The following is a 21,630-nucleotide window of genomic DNA, read 5'->3' on the forward strand; positions in this document are numbered from 1 at the left end:
TCATTTACTCAACTCATAGAAATTAGTGTAAGTGTAACCCTATTTCAGCACTAGCTGTAAGTTGGAGCTCTTTTCCCATTGCTCTCTGTAAGAAGTTTGTACATTCTCCCTGTGACTTCATGGATTTCCTCCACATGCTCCAGTTTCTTCCCGCATTCCAATGACGTACGGTTGAGATTAGTGAGTTGTGGGATGCTACATTGACACCAGAAGGGTAACGACACTTGCCCAGCACAATCCGTGTTGATTTAACTTTACACAAAATGGCACGTCACTGAATGTTTTGATGTACATGTGAAAAAATGAAGCTGATCTTTATAATCTTTAATTTTTTACACAGCACCCCCCCCCCCCCTCACCTCAACAACTCACACTCTGAGAGGGCACACACTACAGCAAACTTGCACTCCCTCACACAGGATATTTCTTTAACAACTCACTCTTACACATCCACTCAAGCCACCATGGTTTATATGTACGTGCATGTGTGTGTGCGCACACACACATGCACACAGTACAATATATACACACAAATATACAATATATTATGATTGTGCATGTGTATACAGAGTCTCAAGCAGACCCATTGCCACACCAACTTCTAAATGCTCTATTTTTCCCTCGAACACTCCCATAATGGAACCATCCTTCCGCCAGTCACTCCCATCATTGAAGTACTCAGTCTCATTGACCCTTAACATTATTGCCCACACTTACTCAGTCTCACACGGGGGGTAGGGAGAGAAGGGAAGCAGAGGGTCCACATGTCTCCATCACCAGGATCCCACCTGACGTGAGCTTCTGACCCCAGCTGGTATTTATAACTGTCCTTCGTCAATCCGGTCAGACCAACTGTGATGACTTCGAAGCTACAACCCACAAATTATTCTTTCCCCCATCTCTTGAAACTCAGAGAAAGCAGTCACGTACTTTGAAACCGCTGACGACGAGGAGGCTCAGGTCAACCTACTGGAGGGGAAGTGTTGCACGGAGTCAGCAAAGTCACTATGTCAATACGTGAACGCCATCAATAGCGCGCCGAGGAACATTGGGAAAGACGGGAAGCTGCAGCTGCTCGTGTGTCTCGGGGCCAGGTATGGGCAACTTTTCCCACAGCACAAAACCTCGCCGGGCTCTCTGTTGCTGCTCAGCTGTTGACGAAGCACCAGGCAGTCTACTTGAGTGCATTTTGTCACCAACTTGTGCTTTCATATTTCATCTGCCTGGTCTTTCCCTATGACTGTGTCTGTGTTACCTTACATCTTCATCTATTAGTGTATTCAATTTTCCCAATCCCCTTGTCCTTCTAATCATTGCCTTTATCCTCAGCAATCCATCTCCCTACACTCCCCATCTACCTCTCCCCTTTGTCTCCTTCCCTTCCCCATCTCCATCTCGACGCCCTTCTCCCCTGCCCCTCTCTCCAGTCATACTGATCGCACTTTCGTGTGCTCCTGCTCCCACATCATCCCCTGCCCTTCCTTCCCCAGCCTACCAAAGAGTTAGGCTCACAGCCACAGCTAAGAAATTAAAGCTGTGTGCTTGGAGGTCCTGTCAATGGTGTAACAGAGATCAAGATTCATCAGTTCCATCTGTACTGATACCGTCTGCTCTAGTGTCTTTTTATGAGAGGAGCCCCATCACCCTGCAGGAAGTTCTCTGTTTCAGTTTAAGGCAGAGGGCAGTCTCATAGTGGTCGCAGTTTTGTTTGTGTTATAGAAGGGGATGAGGGGTCAACAACAGCAAATCTAAAAATTAGAACGTTCCATTTGATAAATCGAGCTCTCTGAATGTTCATTATAATTAGTCCCACTCTCGTAGCGAATGGGTAATGATGTTGGTATCTACCCAAATGGAAGTACCTGTAGAGAGAGGTGTGGCGATGGGACTGGACATGGGAAATATTTATAAAACACAGAACATTACAGCAAAATACTGACCCTTTGGTTCATGATGTTGCATCGAGCTTTTAAGGTGGTTAAGAATATGTAAATATGTTGGTCTTCATTAGTCAGGAGATTGAGTTCAAGAGCTGTGAAGCAACGTTGCAGCTCTATGAAACCCTGCATAGACCACACTTAGAATATTGTGTACAGTTCTGGTCACCTTGTTATAGGAAGGATGTCGAGGCCTCAGAGAGAGTGCAGAGGAGATTTACCAGGATGCTGCCTAGATTGTGTCTTATTGAGGATATGTTGAGCAAGCTGGGGCTTTTCTCTTTGGAATGAAGATGCATGAGAGGAGATTTGATAGAGATATACAAGATGATAGAGGCATAGATTGAGTGGACAACCAGAGGCTTTTTCCCCAGAGTGGAAATGGCTAACATGAGGGAGCATAGTTTTAAGGTGATTGGAGGAAAATACAGAGGGGATGCCAGTGGGAGTTTTTCAATGCAGAGTCATGAGCACATAGAGAGCACTGCTGGGGTGGTGCTAAAGGTAGATACATTAGGGCTTTTAAGAAACTTAGATAGGCACATGGACCGGTTCAACCTTTGAAACTTTATACAAATCTGTAAGCTTTTCTTTGAGGTACAGCTCATGAAACAAGAGCGCTTGAACTCTACCACAGCATTCAATGCTACGATGCATTTTTAACACAGGAAAAACAGTACAGTATACCTCTCAGCCACAATCACCTGACTAAAATTAGTGCTAAACCAAAGGAGGAGGCATTGGGTCAAGTGATCTAAAGCTAATAAAATTGTTAGACTTTCAAAAAAGTCTGAAACATGACGAAGGAAAGGTTCAGGGAAGAAACTTCAAGTGGCATCACAGGTACTGTAGATAGGATTATTAAGGGAACTTCTGGCATATTGCCCTTCATGAATCAAAGTATTGAGTACTGGAGTTGGGATGTTATGTTGAAGTTGTATAAGATGTTGGTGTGGCCAAATTTGGAGTTGTATGCAGTTCTGGTCACCTACCTACAGGAAAGATATCAATAAGATTGAAAGAATGCAGAGAAAATTTACAAGGATGTTGCCAGGACTTGAGGATTGAAGTTATAAGGAAAGGTTGAATGTGCTAAGACTTTATTCACTGGAGCATAGGAGAAAATGGGGGAAAATTAGATAGAGGTATCCAAAATTATGAGGGGTATAAATATGGTAAATGCAAGCAGACTGTTCCCATTGAGACTGGGTGAGACTAGAATTTGAAGTCATAGGTTACAGTGAATTATTTAGAGGGTGGTGAGAACATGGAACAAGCTGCCAGTGGAAGTGGTGGATGTGGGTTTGATTTCAACATTTAAGATAAATTTGGATAAGTATATGGACAGGAGAGGTATGGAGGGCTATTGTTCAGGTTTAGGTTGATGGAACTAGGCAGAGTAACAGTTTGGCACAGTCTAGGTTGGCCAAAGGACCTGCTTCTGTGCTGTAGAGCAGTATGTCTATGGCTATGTCAAAGCAAGAGACTTGGACAACTGCTGGTATGACTATCAACAGTGATATGGTGGATGAAGAAAGGAATAGGTGTGCAGGAGAAGTGGGGATTGAGGATTGCAGGGTTGGAGGAGGTTACAGAGATGGGGAGGGACATCACTGAGAGTCTGATCCACATCCAGTGGTCCTATTAAGCCACAGTCTGTTATAGAATGAGTTACAAATGGAGGTGCACTGGCACATTAATGTGGACAGCAGTCCTTTACTCATGTTCTCCCTCTATCTAATGCAGGGACCACTTACTCCCCCAATGGATCCCACTACTGGCAGAGTGCCCAGTGATCGCGAGGATGTATGAGGACGGTGCCCTGCTCCGTGACCGCGCCTCCGTCAACTCACTCATCCGTGTCCTCCAGACACTGCAGGAGTTCAACATTACACTAGAGACCTCGCTCGTCAAGGGCATTGACGTGTAGCATTGGTTTTTCAAAGGCAGAGACCCTTCCCCACCAACTCTGACGTGTTGAGCAAGGAAGGGTCTCCTGTCCATGTTACCGAGCGTACGGATCATGTGACACTGTATGGAGATGGACAGCAAACCAACTGCCTAAAGGTCATGCCAGCCAATCCTGGCAGAAGAAAATAGTATTGATAATGTTATAAAGAAGTCAAATAGATAATGAAGAGTATTTTTGCCTGTTGGATGTGTGTAAATAAATTGTACCTTTACCGAATAGTGATTACACTGTCAGCTGTTCACCAGAACCTACTGGTTAGAAAGTAGCATTGATTTAGAATACTCCATGGGGATTTTCCCTCTTACCCCTCCCTTCATTTGTACCCCATTTGTGTAAATATTCTGTTTCCTTTTTTTTGCGGGTAAACTTCAGAAAACCTCGAGTCCTATTTGGGGCAGTGGAGTGTGGTAAATGTGTGTGTTTTGCACTTTCCTCCAGTTTTGTTTTGGATGTGTCTCTCTCGTGTTCCCTGGTTCTAGAAGAATTAGTTGAATGCTTCTGGTGCCTCAGTACATTCTTCTCCTTTCTGATTCCTTGATCCTCTGCAGAAGTTAACAAAAAACTGAGAGCGCTGGCTAATTCGCTACCGCTCAGAGGCCACTGCAGTACTGCAGGGAGTCTGGGTGACTGACAGAGAAACACAGCATTGCAAGGGGAACATGTGGTCTACTCAGTGCTGTCTGGAGCAGGGCTAGCCTCGCATACTACTAAAACCCTCCAAATTATAAAATTATATATCTTTGATCATATTTTCATTATTTATTGGTTGAAAGCATAATACTGTTTTGATTTAATGGGTAAATCTCCCCTAGTAGCCAGGAAGGGAAGTGCAGTACCCACTTCATAACTTCTTCAAAGAACAGACCTTCCTTTCCCTCCATGCCACTACCCCGGCCACCAACCCCCCACCACTACCTCCTTTGGTTAAACAGCTGAATAACGCTCACTGCTCAGATTAACTGGCTAATAGCAGAGCATAAAATACTGATTTGGAAAGTGGGAACACGGCCTGTGGGCAGAGGAGAAATAGTATTCTTATTATCTTTTAAACATCAGTATTTGAGAAATCAATCAAGAGCTGGGCATGTGAAGTAAATCTGAAAATGCTGGTGCTGTCCGGTCATTGAGGAAAAGAAAGGCCATTAACTTTGCAAATAGAGTGCTTTAGTTCCAATAAAGGGCCTTGAACTCCAGTTTTAATCTGTCTCTTGGTTCCAGAGGCTGAGTATTTGCAGCACAGTTTAATCATTGCAGGGAGCTGCCTTGAGGGAGATAGCTGAACACAATGGGCAAGGAATCCCACTGTTCTGAGGAATTCGGAAGCTGCCTTGAGGGAGATAGCTGAACACAACGGGCAAGGAATCCCACTGTTCTGAGGAATTCAGAGGGGAGCTTTCAGAAATGAAGACCTCTTGTTTTTTCCCATGATTTTAAACACAAGGCTATTAGGGAGTGCAGTTCCTCACTCCCACTGTCCTGACAATCTCCTGTCCCACGATTTTAGGATTGAACAGATGAGACTGAACACTCTGTACTGTGTTGGGGAGGAATTCCGGAAGGTAACCGTGGAGTCCTAACCATTCATGCCTGCAGTTTTGAAACAGATCTGTAGGGAACCTGGACAACAGTATCAGTGGATAGTCAGCACCATCAAGCATACCTGCTTGGTGATTTCCCACTTCTCTAGGAATAGGAGTACAGATAGAACCTTTGAAAATTCCTCTGTGATTCCTTCTTACCAACATCAGATCAACCATCCACTCAAATAACCTGTCCCCAACTGGTGCTCTCAAATTCCAGATGGGAACTATAAGCAGCTGATAATGGACATGCAAATACTGTAATTGGTCTGGTCCATTTGCCTATAGTCCTTAGATCATCCTAAAGTCTCCAGCAATTAAAAATTAACCTCCCTAGGTATTCCTGTGAGTGATTCCTGGAGGGAAATGGCATAAATTTTTTTTTAAAAAAAGTATATTTTATTATTTTATTTGAATTTGTTCAGCAGGAATACCCATGCTGGCCAACCACAGGAGAGGGTGAGGGGTGGAAATTCTAGGAGTAATCAGAGTTGGTAATCCTGTTGCAATGTTTCAGGTAGCTAGAATGATGATTGGATTTGCACCTCCCACACTCAGAGACTGAGCTTTGCTCCTTACCACAGAACTAATTTACACTGTAATTTCAAAAATCATTGACACAACTTAAGACACTTTATTGGAAGATATGAAAACAACATATTTTACTATCAATAGAAAAGAAATGATGTGGCAAAACCTTCTTGAAGAGGAACCAGAACCAACTGCATTCTGGGCCAGCGTTAAGACCGTTTAACTCTGAGCTCCAAGGTGTCTGGGATTTGATATTCACTCTTAAGCTGAGCCTTCATGGTCAGCTGGAAACGAACTCTGCTTTCTCTCCACTGTCAGCGGACTAAAACCGTTCTTTCACTGGTGACAACAGGAAAGTGTGCAAGTGTGTATGGGAATAAGCTCAGCCTTGCCAATGACTTATAAAGCTCCTGCGTTGAAAGCATTCACCTGGCTGAGGCAGCTTTGCCTTACAGGAGGCAATGTCCCATAGGGTGAGGCAGAAGTATGAATTGAGTAAGTGTGTGTGTGTGTGTGTGTGTGTGAGAATCTGCTGAACTATATGAGAAGCCATCTGAATATGCCTTGACAGCCGAGGACACTGATTTGACCTCCGCAGTGTTGACCTTGCTTTGGCACTACTCAGGAGAAGAGCATTGATTCACCAGCTGTTGGATGGGTTTTCAGACTGCAAATCGCCAGAAAAGATACCTGTAAATTGGCTAAAGCGCTGCTATGTGAGGCATGAATTAAAGTTGGGCAAGAACAGATGATTGCTGCTCAGTTATTAAAATCATTAGATGTGATTCTTGTTTACAGGTTCATTACAGTATAGAAAGAGCTGCTTGCCTCAGATGGGAGTGGGGTTTTGTTTCCTCACACCCAGCTTCTCCTAATCCTACCATTGTACCTTTCTCCTCCGTTCCTCAGTCATGAGCTCATCTCGTTTTTCTCAAAAGCATACAGCTTATGCTCAGATATTGCATATGGTCGTGACTCCTCCATTTTGGGTAAGGTCTTTGTCCTGCATTCTGTAGTGTTATTTATTTTAAAAATTATCTTTTTTGCAACCCATCCTTCTGGACTGCTTCACAAATGCAAAATCTTCATTTACTGTATCAAACCCCTCGACCTTGACTGTTTACCTTTTTTCTAGATTTGTTCAATCTTTTGTGCTCAGTGATACCCATCCGATCAGTGTGGGTTTTCTTTCCTTTCCCCCAGTTAAGGGCTGATATTTCCGATCATACACTAGGTATGCAGACTGCCACTGACTGCATATGCCCCCAACTGAAGCTTCAGGCTAACCACACTCGCACGCTACCTGGATTTCTGTAAAATAATACATTATTATTATTTAAAAATCTGATATATGTTATCAGTAGAAAATGTGAATTGCTGACTTTGTATATGTGTCTGATAACTAATCCATTGGTAATAAAAGATTAAGGAAGCTAAAATATCTTGTGATTTGGCATTTCATTTCATATAATGTCATTTCCAGGGGTACAAGTGTAAAGGAAAACAAAACAATTGTTACTCCAAATCAGATGCAGCATAAAAGAAACACAGAAAAATAACACAACAATAATAAAAACCACAATAAATATAAATATATATCGAATGTACAGTATGTCCATAAAGTGATGCTAGGCACAGGAGTGTCTGTACATAGGGTGACGGACAGGAATTGATAAAGTAGAGGTGTTTTGTGGTGTGGAGGGGTGGGTTAGTGGGTGGAGGTGTTGATCAGCCTTATTACTTGGGGAAAGTAGCTGTTTTTGAGTCTGGTGGTCCTGGCGAAAATGCTACATAGCCTCCTTCCTGATGGGAATGGGGCAAACAGCCCATGAAGCAGGGTGGGTGGAATCCTTCACCGGTTACTGGCCCTTTTCCAGCACCTTTCTGTACATGTCCTCGATGGTGTGTTGGTTGCTGCCAGTGATGTATTGGGCATTTCTGACTACCCGTTGTAGAGCCTTCCTGCCCTTCACACTGTTGTTTCCATGCCAGGCAGTGATGCACGTTCTCAGCATGCTCTCTGCTGCATTTCTGTAGAACGGTGTGAGTATAGATCTGCGTAATCCAGCAACCAAGAGCTTCTTCAGGAAGTAAAGGTGTTGGTGAGCTTTCCTGATTGGGTATTACATGTTCTGGGTACCATGAGAGGTTTGCCAGATGTGCACCCCCAGGAATTTGAAACTGCTCACAGTTTCAGCATCAGAATCACTGGCATATGTTGTAAAATTAACTAACTAGTGCAAAATGAGAGGATAAAAAATACTGAGGTAGTGTTCATGGGTTCATTGTCCATTCAGAAATCCAATGGCAGAGGGAAGGAAGCTGTTCCTGAAACTTTAAATGTATGTCCTCAAGCTTCTGTACTTGCTCCTTGATGACAGTAATGAGAAGAGGGCATTATCCTGAGTAAGCGGGGGAGGGGGGTCCTTAATGATGGAATCTGCCTTTTTGAGCCTTTTGAGGGCATCTTAATGCTGAAGAGTCAGTGCCCATGATGGAACTAGCTGACTTTACAACTTTCTGCAGCTTTTACTGGTCCCGTGCAGTAGCACCTCCATATTAGATGGTAATGCAACCGGTTAGAATGTTCTATGTCTGTAGATATTTGCGAGCTCTCACTGCTGTGCCTCTGATGTAAAGAAGGGGTGTAAGTTCTTCTGAAGTTGCTAACCATCTCTTTTGATTTGTTGACATTGAGGAAGAGGTTATGTGCCTGGCACCAGGCCTCGCGCTCTTCCACTTCCTCTCTGTAGGCTGTCAATTCGTTGTTGGTAATGAGCCCCGCCACTGTTGAGTCATCAGTGAACTTGAACCAGTTTAAGTTCCAAAAGAAGATGACGGGGATTCTATTCCTTTGAGTCTGTTCCATGATTGCAATGGCTGGGTCACCAGCATTCCACACCTCCCACCCAACCATAGATGTGGCCTCTGGAGAAGCAAATCGAGAATCCAAGGGGAAGTATAGAGAAATTCACTTTTTATCCATTCAGTGAACCAACAGAACTGGAATGGAACAAAGTTATCCTTGATACTACGGGCCAGTCTAAAATGAAGAGTAGAATGGACTTCAGAACCAGAGAAAGGTCTTGTTCAATTTGGTAAGGTGGCCAGACAACTTAGCTTGGATTTCAGCCACTTGGAATCACTTCACATTTCATATGAATTTTGTGGTCTACCTTGACGTGATATGGCCGATTTCCAGGGACCACAAATGCCAGACTATGTCTGTGACAGATACTGCAGGAACCAACATGAACTATAAACCTACATGACCTCTTGGTCCACCTGTGGAAGATGTATTGGACCACATTGGCAGATTGACTAGTACATATCCTTGTGGAGATGAGGTTCACCCGCACATCGAGGTGATCTTTCCAGCATGCTGTGAGGTGTGACAACCATACTAAATGGAACAGACTCAGAATAGACCCAGCAGTCTAAAACTGGGCATTTGACCATCAACAGCACAGAAATATAACCATCCTAATCTGTAGTGTCATGGCCAGGCACACCCCCCCCCCCCCCCCATTACAGTAAGGCCAGTTCCATGAGGAGTGCAGTAAGATTATTGAGAACAGCACCAGGCATACCTAATGTAATGAGGTGACAACCTAGCAAAGCTGCAACACACACTACATGCATGCTAAGCAACAAAAGCAGCATGTACTGGACACAGTAAGTTGCATATCAAATTAGTTTCTCCTATCTAATGGTGGTGGACAACTAATAGTAGTATATGATCACTAAAGTTTAGTATGATGGTTGCATGAGGGGTTGTCTATTATTCGCTTAGTGGAGATTGCCTGTGGTTGACCTTGCTTAACATGGGGAGGCTGATGCATGGGGTCAGGGTTCAGTGACATGCAATCCAAGATGACTGGGGACCCTTCACTCCTACAGCCATCCTCCACCTTCACTACCATTGTGATATGTCATCATCTTCCACAAACTCCACCATTGAGGTCTTGGTTGGATCACTTGTTGTCTGGAACTTCTCCTTTTATCTTACCCCGGGAGCTAAGTGCCAGATGGCTAAACAGCAGATAGCATTACTCTTGGGTCTCAAGAACTCACAAGCCTCTCCATCACAAGATGACAACCCTTGGTGGATAACTAAACAGCTAACTGGATGGGCAACTTTAAGAACATCCCCATCTTTAATAACACTCAGTCAATCCCTGACTTATTTGAATTGCCAAGGATTCCACTACCTTAAGTGCTCATTCTCTTTACCACTGGCACCATTGCTGCAGAGTGCACCATTGACAGAATCCATTTCAGTTATCTACTGAGGTAACTTCGTCAATGCCTACAATCATGGAAAGGGTATCATTCAAAAATCCCAGAGTGTATCCCAGCCTGAGTTTTCAGGCGATGAATGTCTGAGAATTGATACCTTATTATGTATTATAATAAAATTTGATAAAGGAACAATATTGTTAGATGCAGTTGTATTATTTTGTTGTCATCTCCCTCCTCCTACTCCTACTCATCTTCCACTTCCTCTACCACCACCTTTTGCTCGTCCTCATCTTCCTCTTCCATCTTCTATAATCTCCTTCCACCAGGTTCTCCTCTCTCTCCTTATCTCCACTCTCTCCCTTCCTCCACCCTTCTCTTCTTATGACTCCTCCTCCTCTACTCTCTTCATCCTCCTTTCTCCTCTTGCTTCTCTTCTTGCTCCTCTCTTCCTATTCCTCTCTTCCAATTCCTCTCTTCCAATTCCTGCTCCCCCTTCTACATTGCCTACTCCACTCTCATCCTTCTTCTCATTTCTCTTTCCACTTGTCTTCCAAGTAGAATTGCCACCACTGTGGATTTGCGAGTTCTCAGGTGGAGAAGCCAGTGTTGGACCCACAGACTCAGCCAACCTCCAAGATAGACCTGGAAAGGAATTAAGGTTGATTAGGAATGAAGGAACAGTAGAATGAATAATACACCAAAAGCAGGTTATGTTGGAGATACAGGTGATGGTGTGTGGATTCACGGTAAGCAAAAGGCTCTTTGCATACCAATTAAAAGGCGTAGCTCTTGAGCGATGATGGACCAATTAGAAGTGAGTACTACAACAGTAAACAGAAAACCTAAGTGAAAAAATAATGCAAAACAATCAAAGCCCGAATATCTATATCATGAAAGATAACAGAAACTTTGAGGTAACACAAAATAATGAGAAAGTACATTTGTACTGAGACATTAAGTCACCAAAAATGTTGGCAAACTTTTATAGATGCACAGTGGAGAATATCTTAACTGGTTGCATCACAGCCTGGTATGGAAACACCAATGCCCAGGCATAGAAAACTCTACAGAAAAGTGGTGGATATAGCCCGGTGCATCACAGGCAAAATCCTCCCCACCGCTGACACACAGAAAATGCTGGAGGAACTCAGCATGACAGGCAGCATCTATGGAAAGGAATAAACAGTTGACATTTTGGACTGAGATCCTTCATCAGGACATCGACCCTCCCCACCATTGAGCACATTTACATGAAGTGCTGCCATGAGAAAGCAGCATCCATCACTAATGCCATGCTCTCTTCTCACTACCATTGGGCAAGAGGAACCACCAGGTTCAGGAACCTTAAAGCAAGGGTTCCCGAGCTGGGGTCCATGGACTCCCTGCTTAATGGTATTGGCCAATGGCATGAAGAAGGTTAGGAACTCCTGCCCTAAAGTCATAAGGTTGCTGAATTGGTGTGGATAACTTTACTCACCTCAACACTTAAGTGATTCCATAACCTACAGAGTTACTTTCAAGGGCTCTACAATTCACATTCTCAGTATTATTTATTTTGTATTTGCACAATTTGCCTTCTTTAATACATTAGTGGTTTGTTAGTCAATGGGAAGACTCTTGGCAGTGTGGAGGATCAGCGAGATCTTGGGTTTCATGTCCATGGGACACTCAAAGCTGCAGCACAGGTTGACAGTATTGTTAAGAAGGTGTATAGTGTGCTGGCCTTCATCAACTGTGGGATTGAGTTCCAGAACCATGAGTTAACATTACAGCTATATAGGACCTTGGACAGATCCCACTTGGAGTACTGTGTTCAGTTCTGGTCACCTCATTACAGGAAGGTTGAGTGAATTTGGCCTTTTTCTCCTTGGAGTACAGAGGATGAGTGGTGCCCTGATAGAAGTATATAATATGATGAGAGGCATTGATTGTTTGACAGAGGTAATTATGGGAGAAGACAGCAAGAGGAAAGAGTTAAATAGTATGAAGAAGGCCATCACGGACACTAACAAAGGGACGCATGAGTAACTGTATAGTACACAGTGAAAGACACACAACAAGCAAAGTTAAAGTGAAAATAATGTGATGATGGCTTTAGTCAGAAAAGTTGACAAATTTGATAGCACTAACCAAGGCAGGTAATCGTATATCAAGAGGGTTGAATGGTATTGTGAGGCGAACCATGTGGTTAAGGAGAAGAAAGTATCTACGCTTCCTAGCTTTATAGATGCTAAGGCATACAGGCTCTTATGAAACTTATTAACTCCTGAAAAGCAAGCAAGCAAGCAAGGTGCTCGACAAAATTGTTGCAACTTTACAAAATCACTCGAGCCCTAAGCCACTGGCAATAGCTGAGAGATTTAGATTTCACAAAAGGAAGTAATAAGATGAAAGCAATTCTGAATACATTGCAGAACGGCACAAATTTTCCCAGTAATGTGATTTTAGAGATGGGCTTCACTGATGCATTAAGGTACAGACTTGGATGTGGCATGCATAGTCAAAACACTCAAAAGAGGCTACTGTCAGAAAGACCTAACCTTCGAATAGGCATTGACATTGCAATGTCATTAGAGACTGCAGCAGAACTACAGAAAAAGAGGTTAGAATGTGAAGTGCACAAAATGTCCCTGAATGGTGCAAAAAGCTAAAAATATTATCAATGTGGCAAATCCTCCCATGATGTGAATTACTGTTGGTTCAAGGAAAAACTTTGCAGAAAGTGTCACAGACAAAGTCACCTATAGAGTGTGCAACGCAAACAAAAAGCACAATCGAGAGAACATTTTCTAAAACTAAGCAGGTGCATAAAGTGACTAAATGTGAAACAGAATCAGACAGCAAAGAGTCTTACAACAGAGCTCTACCGAGAGGGATTTCGTGCAGATCAGCGGTGGTTATTTAAAAAGAGAGCTTTGTGAGTGTTTGTCCATTCCACGTGGCCTATCAGCGGCATCAACAGAGCTCTACGAATTAAATAAAAGGACAGAAGGGATAAGCGGAGTGGCCATTGTCAGGAGTAGGCCAGTGGCAAGAGTAGAAGCGACAGGCTTTGGCTCTAAGGTGACTTCAGCTTGGAAGAGGCATCAGCTCTATGTGAAGCATCTACTAAGGTTTCCTTTCTGTCCTCTCTTACTGCACCACTTAAATGGCAGTGGTGTGCTCTTCATGCAGATGGTGGAGAACTGGGAGACCCAGAGTCTCCCGGGGAACTATAGCTATGTGAAGTGCATCTGGCTCCAGTTCCTTGAAGACCATGTTAGGAATCTGGAGCAGCAACTGGATGACCTTTGGGTTGTACGGGAGAGCGAGGATATAATTTATCAAAGTTACAGAGAAGTAGTCACACCAAAGTTGCAGGAGGCCAGTAGCTGGGTGACTGTCAGGAGAAATGGAAATAGGCAGTTAGAGCAGAGCACCCCTGTGGCCATTTCCCTCAGAAACATCTTCTATGGGAGATGGCCTCCCGGGAGAATGCCATGGCAACCGGGTTACAGGCAATGACCATGGGTCCATGGTGTAGAAGGGTGCAGTAGTGATAGGGGACTCAATAGTGAGGGGAACAGACAGGAGATTCTGTGGACAAGAACAGGACACCCGGATGGTATGTTGCCTCCCAGGTTCCAGGGTCAGCGACGTCTCAGATTGCATCCACAACATTTTGGAGAGAGAGGTGGAACAACCAGATGTCTCGGTACATATTGGTACCAATGACACAGGAAGGAAAAGCAATAAGGTCCTGAAAAGAGAATTTAGAGAGCTAGGTAGAAAGCTGAGGAGCAGGAGCTCCCCAGTAGTAATTTCTGGATTGCTGCCTGTGCCACGTGCCGGTGAGGGTAGAAACAGGATGATCTGGCAGAATAATGCCTGGCTGAGAAGCTGGCGCTGGGGACAGGGCTTCAGGTTCTTGGATAATTGGGATCTCTTCTGGGGGAAGTATGACCTGTTCAAAAGTGACGGGTTGCAACTAAACCCGAGGGGGACCAATATTCTCGCGAGCAGGTTTGTTAGAGCTGTTGGGGCGGGGGGGTGCGGGAGATGGGAACTGGAGTGAAGGGACTCAGGAAAGGATGGTTTGGAAAAAATAAAGATAACGTGTAGTCAGATTGTCAGGAAGGGCAGGCAGGTGATGGGACTTAGTTGCAGCCAACAGGCTGAATATCAAATCATTAGGGATGCAGAATCAGAAAGGATAGCAAATACAGCTCTCAAGGTGTTGTATCTAAATGCACGCAGTGTAAGAAATAAGGTGGATGATCTTGTTGCAATATTACAGATTGCCAGGTATGATGTGGCAGTCACTGAATCGTGGCTGAAGGATGGTTGTAGTTAGGTGTTGAATGTCCAAGGTTACACATTTTGTCAGAAGGATAGGAAGGTTGGCAGAGGGGGTGGTGTGGCTTTACTGGTAAAGAATGGCATCAGATCAGTAGAAAGATGTGACACAGGATCAGAAGATGTTGAATCCTCATGGGTTGAGTTAAGGAACTGCAAGGGTAAAAGGACGTTGATGGCAGTTATATACAGGCCTCCCAACAGTGGCTGGGAGGTGGACCACAGGTTACAACAGGAAATAGAAAAGGCGAGTCAAAAGGTCAATGTTATGGTAGTCATGGGAGATTTTAAACATGCAGGTCGATGGGGAAAATCAGGTTGGTAATGGATCTCAAGAGAGTGAGTTTGTTGAATGCATAAGAGATGGCTTTTTAGTGCAGTTTGTCATTGAGCCTACTCGGGGGTCAGCCATTCTGGATTGGGTGTTATGTAATGAACCGGCGATGATTAGGGAGCTTAAGGTAAAAGAACCCTTTGGAACCAGTGATCACAATATGATTGTGTTCAGCTTGAAATCTGATAGGGAAAAAGTAAAGTCTGATGTAGCAGTATTTCAGTGGAGTAAGGGAAATTACAGCGGTATGAGGGAGGAGTTGGCCAGAGTAAATTGGAAGGAGCTGATGGCAGGGATGTCAGCAGAGCAGCAATGGTGTGTGTTTCTGGGGAAAATGAGGAGGGTGCAGGACATGTGATTTCCAAAAATGAAGAAATACTCAAATGGTAAAACAGTACAACCACGGCTGACAAAGGAAGTCAAAGCTAATGTAAAAGCAAAAGAGGCCATACAACAAAGCAAAAATTAGTGGGAAGATAAAGGGTTGGGAAGTCTTTCAAAACCGACAGAAAGCAACTAAAAAAATCATTAGAAGGGAAAAGATGAAATATGAAAGCAAAGCTAGCAAATAATATCAAAGTGGATAGTAAAAGTTTACTCATGTACTGTATGTTAAAAATAAAACAGAACTGAGATATAGGATCACTAGAAAATGAGGCAGGAGAAATAATAACAGGGGACAAGGAAATATGGCTGACGAACTAAATGAGTATTTTGTGTCCGTCTTCACTATGGAAGACATTAGCCTGATTTTGTAATGTGTGAAGGAAGAGAAGTGCGTGAAGTTACTGTTACAAGAGAGAAGGTGCTCAAAAAGCTGAAAGACCAAAAGGTACATAAGTCACCTTTACCAGAGGAACTGCACACTAGGGTTCTGAAAGAGGTAGTGTTAGAGATAGTGGTGACATTAGAACTGAGCTTTCAAAAATCATTGGCATGGTGCCAGAGGACTGGAAACTTGCAAATGTCATTCCACTCCTTAAGAAAGGAGGAAGGCAGCAGAAAGGAAATTATAGACCAGTTAGCCTGACCTTAGTGGTTGAGAAGATGTTAGAGGCTGCCAGTGACTAGTGGTGTTCCGCAGGGGTTGGTGTTGGGACCACTTCTTTTTATGCTGTATATCAATGATTTAGATGATGGAATAGATGGCTTTGTTGCCGAGTTTACAGATGATACGAAGATTGGTGGAGGGGCAGGTAGTGTTGAGGAAATGGGAAGGATGCAGAAGGACTTAGACAGATTAGGAGAATGAGCAAGAAAGTGGCAAATGAAATACAAAGTTGGAAAATGCATGGTCATGCACTTTGGTAGTACAAATAAATGTGCGGAATATTTTCTAAACGGGAAGGAAATCCAGGAATCAGATGCAGAGGGACTTGGGAGTCCTTGTGCAGAACACCCTGAAGGTTAACTTGCAGAATGAGTCAGTGATGAGGAAGGCAAATGTCATGTTAGCATTCATTTCTAGAGGTCTAGCATACAAGAGCAGGGATGTGATGCTGAGGCTTTATAAGGCACTGGTGAGGCTTTACCTTGTATTGTGAACAGTTTTGGGCTCCTCATCCTAGGAAAGATGTGCTGGCATTGGAGAGGGTCCAGAAGAGGTTCACAAGGATGAAAAAGGTTATCATACGAGGAACATTTGATGGGTCTGGGTTTGTATTCGCTGGAACTCAGAAGAATGAAGGGAGAGCTCATTGAAACCTTTCGAATGTTGAAAGGCCTAGACAGAGTAGATGTGGAAAGTATGTTTCCCATGGTGGGAGAGTCTAGGACAAGATGGTGCAGCCTCAGGATAGAAGGGCGCCCTTTCAAAACAGAGATACAGAGAAACTTCTTTAGCCAAAGGGTGGTGAATCTGTGGAATTTGTTGCCACATGCAGCTGTGGAAGCCAGGTCGTTAGGTGTATTTAAGGCAGAGGTTCATGATTGGACATGGCATCAAAGGTTACGTGGAGAAGGCTGGGAACTGGGGTTGAGGAGGAGATAGAAAAAAATGATCAGCTTTGATTGAATGGTGGAGCAGACTCAATGGGCCAGATGACCTAATTCTGTTATTATGTCTTATGGTCTGACAAAGGTGAGCTGTCATGTCAAGAACTGTATAGTATTACTGGAGCAGATCACAAAATCATATAGATCACAATAGATGTGTCTGGTGTAAAACTGAAAATGGAGCTGGATACAAGATCAGCTTTGTCTATAATTTCAGAGGCTGTCTACAACAAACTGTTTTCAAAGCTACCATTAGAGAAGACCTCAGTGATGCTAAATACTTACAAAGATGAAATAGAGTCTCCCAAATGCAAACTGAAATTGAACGTTACTTATGGAGACCAAATGCAGCAGTTAGAGCTTTATATGTTGAAAAGTAAAGGGCTAGCACTTTTCAGACCTGAATGGCTGAGAAAAATTCAACTAGCTTGGCACTCATTCAAAGCTCTCAATGTGTCATCAACAGGCAACTGCAGCCCCAAGCAGTGGCACTAACCAGAGACTGGCACAGCTGCTTAACGCTAAAGAGAAGTTTTTTGAGAAGGCAATTGGTTAAGTCAAAGGCATAAAGGCCAGAATTGAACTGAGTGAAGCAGCAACAGCAAGATTCCATAAAGCCTGCCCAGTGCCTTGCACACTTACGTCCTAAAGCAGATGCTGAGCTTCAGAGCTTGGATAACTCTGGAATTCTTTCCAAGGTTGAGCCATGCCCATTGTCCCAGTGATCAAGAAAGATAAGGCTAGAGCCATTTCCCTATGTGGAGATTTCAAATTGAGCATCAACCCGGTGCTGAATACTGTGCAGTACCCTCTACCATGAAAGGAAAACATTTTTGCATCTTTGTCAGGTGGGGAGAAGTTTTCAAAGATTGACTTGTCATAAAGCCTATTTACAAAGGGAGATTGTGGAGCCAAGCAGGAAGTTCCTCACAATCAAAACTCACAAGGGACTGTTCTAGTATAATTGTCTCATCTTCGGTGTCACATCAGCTCCAGCAATTTGGCAAAGAGCAATGGACCAAATGCTCCACGATATCCCAGGAACACAATGTAAGCTTGATGGCATCATTGTGACAGGTAAAAATGATGAAGAGCCCCTCCAGAACCTTAGCAAAGTGCTTACCAGGGTGAGTGAGTTTGGTCTGTACACAAAGAGCGAGAAATGTGAGTTCTTCAAGAATGGTATCTCATATTGTAGACATGTTATTGACAAGCATGGCTTACATAAGTCACAAGAGAAGATTGAAGCTGTGCTAAAGGCACCCAAACTGGAAAATATGTCACAACTCAGGTCATACTTGGACCTTGTAAACTACTACCACTAGTTTCTCCCAGACATTGTTACAGTTCTGCACCCATTGAACACAGTTACAGACAGGAGCAAAGTGGGAATGGTAAGAAAGATATGAAAAAAACATTCAAGGAACCAAAGACACTAAAAACATCCGATGAACTGCTCACCCATTATGACTCACCTCTACCCATCAGACTGGCATGCGAGGTGTCCCCATTTTGTCACACACTATGAAAAATGGATCGGAATATCTGATTACATTTGCTTCAAGGTCGCTGATGAGATAGAATGCAACTATGCACAGATCAACCAAGAGGCCCTTAGTCTAGCATGGGAAATAAAGAAGTTCCAATCTGCCTCTATGTGAAAAAGTTTACTCTAATGACAGATCACCAGCCCCTTGTGTCCATTTTCAATCCCAGGAAGGGAATTCCAATGATGTCTGCTAGCCAGTTAGAACGTCGGGCACTGTTCCTTGGAGCCCACTCTTATGACATGGAGTTCAAGGTACCAATCAACACAGCAATGTTGATGGCTTGTCACATCTTCCACTGTCAGCAACCTAAGAAGAAAAGTCTTCGTACTGTTACCCAGCTGAAATGGTTCACACAGCACTGGTAACAAATTCTGCAAAACAAAGACAGACAGTAATGACCCAACATTGTCAAAAGTCTATGACATCACCATGCAAGGATGTCCAGCTCATGGTTTTCAGAACTCTCAGAGTTCTCAGTGAGACAAAAGTCGGTATGACAAAGAACGCTGATGTGTGGATCTCGTGTTGTAGTTCCCTCTAAAATGTGCACCAGGGTGTTAGAGAACCTGCAGGAAGGACACCTGGGTCAGTCAAGATGAAGAGTCCCACCTGGAGCTACATGTGGTGGCTGGGAATAGATAGACAGATTGAAGGCTTGACCAAAAGCTGTTCGGGATGCCAAAAAGTTCAAACTGCACCCCTACAGACACCATTACACCCGTGGGAGTGGCCGTCAACCCCATGGCAAAGAGTACATATTGACTTTGCTGGGCCAGTTATTGACTCAATGTTTTTGATTGCTGTGGATGCTCGTTCGAAGTGGCTAGAGGTCAGACCAATAAAGTCAACCACATCAGAAAAGACTGTATCCACCCCTGAGGACTACCTTCACCAGAAATGGCTTACCAGAACAAAATTGTGAGAGATTGTAACAGACCACAATACATGACAGAAGAGTTCAGACTATTCATGAAGAAAAATGGTATCAGATATTCCAGGTTTGCTGCTCACCACCCAGCAACAAGTGGGTAAGCTGAAAGGTTTATCCCATCCTTCAAGAAGCCCATTAAAGCTAGACAAGGGGGACAGCACAAGGTGGACATTTGCTTTTTTGTGTATTGGAACTCTGTTCATGCGATGACAAATCAAACACCTGCAATGCTGTTCATGAGCAGGAATCTGAGACCTTGCAAAGGCTTTCTGAAACTAGATCTACAGAGGGAAGTGCAGAATAAACAGTTCAGCCAGTTGCCAAGTGCCAAGGAGCTTTGAGACTGGAAATCTTCACACGTGATTACCCTGAAGACAGTGGACCCCGGTAGAATAGCTATGAGAACTGGCAACTGATATACACAGTAGAAGTTGGATATCCTACATGAAGACATCATGTGGACAAGATATTGGATGTTCAACAGAAGAACACATCTAAGTCAATTGCATCCAACAAAGCAGACATATTACTGTCACCAGACTTGCCTCTCAGAGATGACAATGTCACTGACAGCAGCGTGACACCGGCAACTGAGAATGTTGTCTTTGACAAGACACCTGCCAAACCTGATCTCACTCCACAGGTCCAGAGATGTTATGAGAACATTCTCTCTCCCACTCTCTCTCTCTCACACACTCAAACGCACGCACACGCACAGACATGCTAAAGCCATCTCCTGTCACGAAACTTTTCTTTTTGTGGCAGCAGAACATGCAATACATAGTAACAGATATTATAAACTACAATAATATTTTAAAAATAAATCAAGTAAGCACTGCAAAAAGAGAGGGGAAAATACTGAGAAATTGATCACGGGTTCATTGATCATTCAGAAATTTGATGTCAGAGGGGAAGAAACAGTTCCAGAAATGTTGAGTGTGTATTTTCACGCTCCTGTACGTCCTCCTAATGGTAGCAATGAGAAGAGGGCACATCCTGGGTGTTGAGGGTCCTTAATAATGGATATCACATTTTTGAGGCATCACTTTTTGGAGGTTTCCTGGATGCAGGGAAGGCTAGTCCCTGTAATGGAGCTGGCAGAGACTACAACTTTATGCAGCTTTTTCCAATCCTGTGCAGTGGCCCCTCCTTCCCAGAAGGTGATGCAACCGGTATGAATGCTCTCTATGGTACATCTGTAGAAATTTGCGAGTGTCTTTGGTGATATACCAGTTCTCCTCAAACTCCAAATGAAATAACGCTGATGTCATGCCTTCTTTGTAATTGCAGCAATATGTTGGGCTCAAGATAAATCCTCAGAGATGTTGATGCCAAGGATCTTAAAACTGTTTACTCTTTCCTCTTCTGATCCCTCCATGAGGACAGGTGGGTGTTCCTTTGACTTACCCTTCCTAAATTCCACAGTCAAGTACTTGGTCTTACTGACATTTAGTACAAGGTCATTGCTCTAACTCTACTCAATGAGCTGATCTATCTTACACTTCCTCATTGCCACTTGAAATTCTGCCATAAATAGTTGCATTGTTGGTAATTCATAGTTGGGTCATGGATATAGAGAGAGTAGAACAGTAGGATAAGCACGTATCTTTGAGGTGTGCCAGTGTTGGCTGTCAGTGAGGAGGAGATGCTATTTCCGATCCATACAGACTGTGATCTCCTGGTGGGGAAGTTAAAGATCCAGTTGCAGAAGGAGATGCAGAGCTCCAGATTTCAGAGTATTTTTGATTAGAACTGAGAGTGTGATTATTAAACTGTTGAATGTTAAACTGTGATCAGTAAACAGCAGCCTGATGTAAGTATTACCTTTGTCCGGGTGATCCACAGCTGAGGGGAGAGCCAGTGAGATTGCATCCACTGTAAACCTATTGCAGCGATAGGCAAATTGCAATGGGTCTACCAAGTACACCATCAGGGCCTGAAGCCTTGCCAGGGTTCACCCTCTTGAAAGATGTTCTGATGTCGGCCTCTGAGACAGAGATCACAGGGTCACTGCAAGGATTCACATAGACTTAGTTTTATTCTCTCTTTCAAAGCAGGCATAAAAGGCATTGAGCTCATCTGCGAGTGAAGCATAACTGCCATTCATGATGTTAGGTTTCACTTTGTAGGAAGAAATGTAGAACTGATGTGCATCCGATTCCAACTCTAACTTAATCAGAATTGTTTTTGCACTCTTAAAATAGCCCTCTGTCTGGGCATGGC

At 43.6% G+C, this 21,630-nt stretch overlaps 1 protein-coding gene and 1 long non-coding RNA gene across 7 annotated transcripts in view; one reads left to right on the forward strand and one right to left on the reverse strand.

The window, feature by feature from the left end:
- Window positions 1-7,475, forward strand: part of LOC132398415 (DENN domain-containing protein 5B-like) — a 288,937-nt gene extending 281,462 nt beyond the window's left edge. For all 5 annotated transcript variants that reach the window (XM_059977803.1, XM_059977805.1, XM_059977804.1 and 2 more), the window contains 2 exons: window positions 914-1,094; window positions 3,684-7,475. In XM_059977803.1, coding sequence (XP_059833786.1) covers window positions 914-1,094; window positions 3,684-3,867 — 365 coding nt within the window. In that variant the 3' untranslated portion in view covers window positions 3,868-7,475. The remainder of the gene's footprint in view (window positions 1-913; window positions 1,095-3,683) is intronic.
- Window positions 1-21,630, reverse strand: part of LOC132398417 (uncharacterized) — a 56,217-nt gene that overhangs the window by 19,494 nt on the left and 15,093 nt on the right. The window lies entirely within an intron of this gene.

The sequence above is a fragment of the Hypanus sabinus genome, chromosome 8 (assembly GCF_030144855.1).
Source record: "Hypanus sabinus isolate sHypSab1 chromosome 8, sHypSab1.hap1, whole genome shotgun sequence".
Classification (NCBI taxonomy): Eukaryota; Metazoa; Chordata; class Chondrichthyes; order Myliobatiformes; family Dasyatidae; genus Hypanus; species Hypanus sabinus.